Genomic DNA, 7,033 nt, shown 5'->3' with positions numbered 1-7,033 from the left:
CATTGGGAGGGAACAGAGTGTTGGCCTGCCGGCAGCCCCACCGGGAGAGGTGGGTGCTGCTGCTGCAGCCAGGAGAAGGCAAGGGTACCTATAGATGGAGGTACCCTCTGAGGAACAGTAAATTATTTAAAATGATTCATGACCACATGTGCCAAGCTAACATTGTGAAGGATGACCTGGCTGGCCTGTGGCAGAAGTTGCCCTGGAAGGTAGGTGGGGGGTGGGGGCGGGGGGGCTGGTCTTTAAATACAGGAGGCTTTGCTGATCCCCAGTCTGCTGCTGGGAGACTGCCTTCAGGGACCTGCCGGGCTTTACCTGCAGTTTAAGGCCTGTCTATTGCTGTTAAGATCCTGGTGACGTCCCGAATTTGGCCCCAATTGGCCAGTGAATTGGCAATAATTAGCTACCTGCTGCTGTCTGGAGGGGAGTCGCTTCCATTGCTCACCCGCCTCTGGCAAAGATTGGCCAAAGGCGCGAAAACGTCAGATGGCCGACCTAAAACGCCATTCTTAAAAATCGCCCCCACTGCCTACCACTAAAGCCACTTCCACACAGCTGGTAAGATTCCATCTAAGGGAGTAACTAGAATTAGGGGATACTTTGGAAAGAAGGACCTCGCGGGTAATAATTTCAGGATTATTTGCAACCTTGTTGGTTATCATATTTGACACCAAGATGAGCTTCAGACCACATATTCGTATCATCAGCCTATTTTCACCTCTATAACATCGCACAACTCTACCCCTGCATCAGCTCAAATACTGCTGAAATCCTTATCCATGCATTTGTTACCTTAAGACTTGACTATTCCAATGCACTCCTGGCTGGCATCCCATGTTCTACCCTCTGTAAACTTAAGGCCATCCAAAACTCCGCTGCCTGTGTCCTAAATCGCACCAAGTCCCAATCACCCATCATCCATGTGTTCACTACCCTACATTGACTCCCGATTAAGCAACACCTTGATGTAAACATTTTCATCCTAGTTTAAATTCCCTCTGTGGCCTCACTCCTCCCTAATCTCTGTAATCTCCTTCAGCCCCACAACCCAAGATATCTGCACTCCTCTAATTCTGGCCTCTTGAGCACCCCTGATTTTAATCACTCCACCATTGGTGGACACACCTTCAGCTGCCAAGGCTCCAAGCTCTGAAATTCTCCCCTAAACCTCTCCACCTCACTTTCATCTCTTAAGACATTCCTTAAAACCTTCCTCTTTGACCAAGTTTTTGATCATCTGGCTGAATATCTCCTAATGTGGCTTGGTGTCAAATGTTGTTTTATAATGCACCTGTGAAGCACCTTGGGACGTTTTATAATGTTAAATGCACTATATAAATACAAGGTGTTATCAGAGCCGCTTGCAAATTGGTTTAGGAACAAACAAATTAGGAAAGTCAACACATGGCTAAAGCAGTAATGTGGGAAAGACAGATTCCATTTCATGGGTCACTGGCACCCAGTACTGGGACAGGAAGGTGGGATACCATTGGGATGGGTTGCATCTGAACCAGGCTAAGGTCAAGGCCCTGGTGGAAAAGGACAGCCAAGACTGTAAATAAGATTTTATACTGGTAACACAAGGATCTGCTAGACATTACAGAAAGTGAATACTTTCTTTTCCTGATTCTTTTAAAGAACAAACTAAAGGAAGGAATAAGGATAACACCAAAAGTCAGAGACCAGATAAAGTCATAGAGCATAAAGTTAAAATAACCACAAAAAAAGGGGAATAATAAATAAAAACAACTTAAACTAAAGGTGCAACAATGTCCATAGTATTCAAAACAAAATGAATGAATGAAGGCAATAATTTGTAAAAAGGATCCGGGTGTAGTAGGGATGACTGAAACATGGAGAACAGGATTAGGAACTAAATATTTCCAGATGTAACACATTTCGGAAGGAAAGGTAAGGAAGGAAGAGAGGTGGAACAGTAGTAGTACTAGTTAAAGCTAACATAATGGTGGTGAAAAGAAAGGATGGAACCCACAGCAGTATAGAAACAGAATCCATATGGAGTGAGTTAAAAGACAAGAAAGGATTCATCACCCTAATAGGAGTATACTATAGATCATCAAATAATGAAAGGGATTTGAAGGAAGAAATGGGTAGACAAATCTATGAGGTGACTAGCGGGCACAGAGAGATTTCAACTACCTACAAATAAACTAACAGGAGGAAATAACAAAAATCTCTGTGGCTCTGAGAAGCTTATCTGAAGCAAGGCGGATGTTGAGAGGAGACACTGCACATCTGTGAGGGAAAAACAAGGAATTGAGGGTGAAAAGACTGTAGGAGGACTGAAAGTGCCCAGCAAGAAAAATCAGAACCTCACCACAACCTGCTTGCAGCAATGGAAGGGAGAAGTAGTTGCATGCCCCCCCTCGCTTCTCAGAGGACTCCTTACATGTCGTCCTGCAGGCGGCTGAGGCATGGCGGGAGGTCCTCTTCCCATCCGACGGAAGGAGGAGGCCTTCCCAGATTACCAAGAAGGCGTGGTTGGAGGTAGCGGAGAAGGTCACCAGCCGCGGAGTAGTTAGGAGGACACGGCTCCAATGCCGCAAGCGGGTTAATGACCTTCTGCACTTTGCCAGGATAAGGGGCATTCCACAGTCATCTCATCTTTTATGTGACGTGGGAGGGTCAATGGGTGCTGATGCTGCAAGTTCAAAGCCATCCATGTTCAGTGATTGGCTGCAATCATGCCTTGGGCCGTATAATGGGCACATCTGTGACACACAGTGGTCCAGATGTGTTCTATCCGTGCACTTCACTGGCAGTGGTTTGAGTTGCAGCACTCAGCCCAAGGGGTGAGTGGGTGATCTTCCAAGTGATAACTAATTCCTTTGTGTATACACAGGAGAAGAGGGCACATAATGCCTGTGAGAGGTCCCGGACCGGTGGCGGCGTGGCCAACCTGGCCTTTTTGACCAGACTGGAAGTGGATGAATCAATGCCATCAGGGGAGGATGGAGGATGCGCTGTAGCTGATGGCGAGGCCGGCACACCTGGCCAGGAGAGTGAGTTTCCTAGAGTGTGGTTGAGGGGAGGGGGGTGGGTGGTGGGTGGACATCTGGTGCGAGGATTGTTTCAGGCACTGAAGGGTGCTCTCAAACTTAAAATCACACAGATGTGCCCACAATGCAGTCTATAACATGTCTTCCAGTCAGGAGTGCTGATCACAACTGATCATTCTGATTTTCCCTGCAGGTGAAAAACAGCAGCGGCCAGGAAGCATCTCCAGGACTCTTCCGTCCACCTCTGAGGAGGAGGAGTGGACCTCACAGGGTGCAACGTCACATCCTTGCTCCACAACAAGCGCCAGCTCAGAGACATTCACATCGGTTGGGATGCGTGTCTCCTCGGATTTGTGGTCACAACCTGGTGACAGCACCACACAATTGACAGTTCAGCAGCCAGAGGAAGTACCAGCCTTTGACAATTGCAGGACTGTGGGAGGTCAGGCCAGTGTAGAGTCACAAGCTAATGACCAGCCTCTGCTGACATCCATTCTGTGGGAGATGCTGCAAGTGCAGCGTGCGGTGCATGGAGATCTGGCGGAGTTACCAGAGACTTTGTGTGCTATGACTCAGACTTCGGAGGTGTCCATCCAGGGCTTGAGTCCTGCACATTCTCTGTCATCTGTCCATCTGCCTTCCTGCATTGACAGATTGGCGGCTGCAGTGGAGGGCCCGATCCTGGAGGCCATGTATACCTCAGAGAGAGAGTGGGCTCCATGGATCAGAGCATTAGAGATCTGACTCTGATGCTCAGGCGACATGTGGAAGCTGCTCATTCCTCTGAGGTTAGCAGAGAGGACCAATTGAGCCTCAAGAGGGCACAGGGGCAGCAGCTGATTTCATATGGGAGCTCTTCTCAGGGCGCTCCTGATGCATCCTGCAGCTCCTTGTCCCCTCTGCCAGTGACATCAGCACCACATACTCCCAGGGTGTCAGAGGGTGTTCCTGAGACTTCTCAGGATCATCTTGACATGCCGCAGCCCGCACGGCCTCGGGCAGGCAGAGGACGCCCGCCAAAGTCATCCAAAGCAACGTGGCAGCCTGATTAGCCATCTGCCTGTGGTGTAGCTGGCGGTGAGGGATCGTCCACCATCGAGAGCACTCACAAATGTTTCAAAAATTCACACTAACAGCACTCCGGGGTCACTGGTGTAATTTGTAAACATTTATTTGATGTATAAATGCACTAAAAGTTATTAAGTTTTTCACTTGGCATTTTTACATGTCACAGGTCATTGCTGCTGTTGTAGGCAATATGTTTGCTCTGCATGAGAAGGATTATTTGATAGGTGACATATTTGGGCTGGGTGGTGTTTGATAGAAAGGTGGCCTGGTTCAGATCAGATTTCCCCTGAAGGTGAGTGCCTCTGCCCTTCCAGCTCCTATTAATGCCTCATCTCAGACTGCCTTGTCAGTTTATGGTTGATGAGATCTGTTCAGGAGAAACACCTGAGTATTAGAGCCTCCCGGGTCTCTCTTGCACACAACTCCACCTGGCCTTCAGCTTCCTCTCCCTGCCGTTCAGGTGCCTCGGCCCCTCTTCTTCATCCGTATCACCATCCTCCTCTGAGGAAGCCTCGCGCTGACCTTGATCATCCTCCAAGGCCTCTCCCCTCTCCATCGCCAGGTTATATAAGGTGTAGCAGACGACAATAAATCTAGAGATAAAAGCAAAATACTGCAAATGCTGGAAATCTGAAACAAAAAAATAGAGCTGGAAATACTTAGCAGGTCTGGCAGCATCTGTGGAGAGAGAAGCAAAGTTAACGTTTCAGGTCTGTGACCTTTCATCTGATGAAAGGTCACTGACCTGAAATGTTAACTTTGCTTCTCTCTCCACAGATGCTGCCAGACCTGCTTAGTATTTCCAGCTCTTTTTGTTGTAATAATTCTAGAGACCCTTGCTGGTGAGTACTGCAGAGCTCCACCTGACTGATCGAGACACCTAAATCTCATTTGGAGAGGACCTATAGTCTGTTCTATGGTCACTCTGGTGGTCACATGGCTCTCATTGTAATGTTCCTCTGCATTATTGCTTGGGTTCCTCACCGGTGTCATCAGCCATGTCTTCAGCAGATAACCCCTGTCACCAAGTATCCATCCTTGCAGGTGTTCAGAAGGGCTGAATAGTGCTGGCACCTGGGAGTTCCACAGAATGAAAGCATCGTGACTGCTTCCAGGATAACGTGTACACACCTGCATGATTCCCTTACAATGGTCACAGACCAGCTGAACGTTCATTGAGTGGAACCCCTTGCGATTAATGAAGGTCCCTGACTGACCTACAGGTGCTCTAATGGCCACATGAGTGCAGTCTGTAACAGCCTGGACCATTGGGAACGCAGCAATGGTGCTGAATCCTCTGGCTCTCTCGGCCTGACTGGCAGTGTCCATCTTGAAGTTGATGAAATGGTTGGCATGCCTGAAAATGGCATCAGTCACAACCTTAATGCAGTGATGCGTTGATGCTTGGGAGACGCCGCACATGTCTGCCAATGAAGCCTGGAACGGGCCTGATGCATAGAAATTTAGTGCTACTGTTAGCATCAGTGCGATTGGCACTGGATGGCCACCCACGCAATTGGAAACGACCTCCACTGCCAGCATCTCACACAGAGATGTGACAGTCTCCCGTGACAGATGCAGTCTTCTTCAGCACTGGCGTTCTGACAGTTGCAGGAAGCTCAAACGTAGGTGGTAGACCCTGCCTGCTGGGTAGGCTCGTTTCCTCACAGCTGGTTCCACCTAGGCCGCTCTGCCACCTTCTCCCCCCTCCCCCTTTACGAGGCTGCACTAGGCCAGCAGGTTGCGTGTTCCCCGACCAGTTGTCCTCTTGTCCCTCCTTGAGCCACCTCTAGAATGCACAATTCCCATTGCTGCTGTGTCCCAGAGATGCAATTACTTCAGGTATTACCAGCTTGCTGTAAGGACAGGCATACACAGCCCCATCCCCTTCATCCAATAAATCAATCCTGCTGGAGCCCGACCAGGAGTGAGAAACATTCAGATGAACCCTGCTGAACCAGCTGAAACTACCACAAACTGTAAAGTCACGCAAATAAATAACAACGAATAAAGAACCGACAAAACAGTACCTCCAACTCCCTCACAGATACTCTGCCTGCCGCTCTTTTAAACCTGCCGGGTTCCCGACACACCCCTCAACTTGTTATACAACCGTAAAATCTGACAGCCAACATAAAATTGCTGTCAATTGGTGTTTTAACAAGCTAAATTAATCTTTAATTGACTGAAGGAGAGTGGCGCCTCGATCTCGCCCGCCGTCCGACCTGCGTAAAATGACATTAGTGGGTAATGATTTTGGGGACCCGACCTGACGTTATCGACCGTCATTTTACGTCTCGGACGCCTCGGTGGGGTCTCGTTTTTCAATGGTGAAATTCTGGTCATTAACTCTGTTTCTCTCTCCACAGAGGCTGCCAGACCTGCTAAGTATTTCCAATATTTTCAGTTTTTATTTCAAGGTTCAAGAGCAGGATCAGGATCAATAGTGTCATAAGTACATACGGACATATGAATTAGAAGCAGGAGTATGCCAATTGGCCCCTCGAGTCTGCTGCACCATTCAACATTGTCATGGCTGATTTGATTGTAACCTCAACTTCACATTCCTGTATACCACTAATAACCTTTCACCCCCCCCCCCACCTTGCTTAACTATCCCTGCCTTAAAAATATTCAAAGACTCTGTTTCCACTGCCTTTTGAGGAAGAGAGTTCCAAAGATTCACGACCCTCAGAGAAAAAAAATTCTCCTCATCTCTGTCTTAAATGGACGATCCCTTATTTTTAAACAGTGACCCCTAGTTCTAGGATCTCCCACAAGAGGAAACATCCTTTCGACAACCAGCTTGTCAAGACCCCTCAAAAGTAGGACAAAGATTAAGATAATACAGTGGAAAAGAGCAAATTATGAGGAAATGAGGGTGGAACTAAAGAAAATCTTTATTTGCTAGGAGCAAATCTTAAACGACAAAGAGAAGAAAGTGT

At 48.0% G+C, this 7,033-nt stretch overlaps 1 protein-coding gene across 1 annotated transcript; it reads right to left on the bottom strand.

The window, feature by feature from the left end:
* Positions 1–4,248: 4,248 nt before the first annotated feature.
* Positions 4,249–5,630, bottom strand: LOC137347034 (putative nuclease HARBI1). Its single transcript, XM_068011042.1, has 3 exons — positions 4,952–5,630; positions 4,522–4,718; positions 4,249–4,287 (listed from the first exon to the last, which is right to left on the bottom strand). Exons 1-3 carry the CDS (start codon positions 5,628–5,630, stop codon positions 4,249–4,251), a joined length of 915 nt encoding a protein of 304 aa, XP_067867143.1.
* Positions 5,631–7,033: the final 1,403 nt, after the last annotated feature.

This window comes from Heterodontus francisci, chromosome 31 (genome assembly GCF_036365525.1).
Source record: "Heterodontus francisci isolate sHetFra1 chromosome 31, sHetFra1.hap1, whole genome shotgun sequence".
In the NCBI taxonomy this organism is placed as follows: domain Eukaryota; kingdom Metazoa; phylum Chordata; class Chondrichthyes; order Heterodontiformes; family Heterodontidae; genus Heterodontus; species Heterodontus francisci.
The sequence above is the reverse complement of the archived record's forward strand: the minus strand, read 5'-3'. Positions and strand labels throughout refer to the sequence as shown.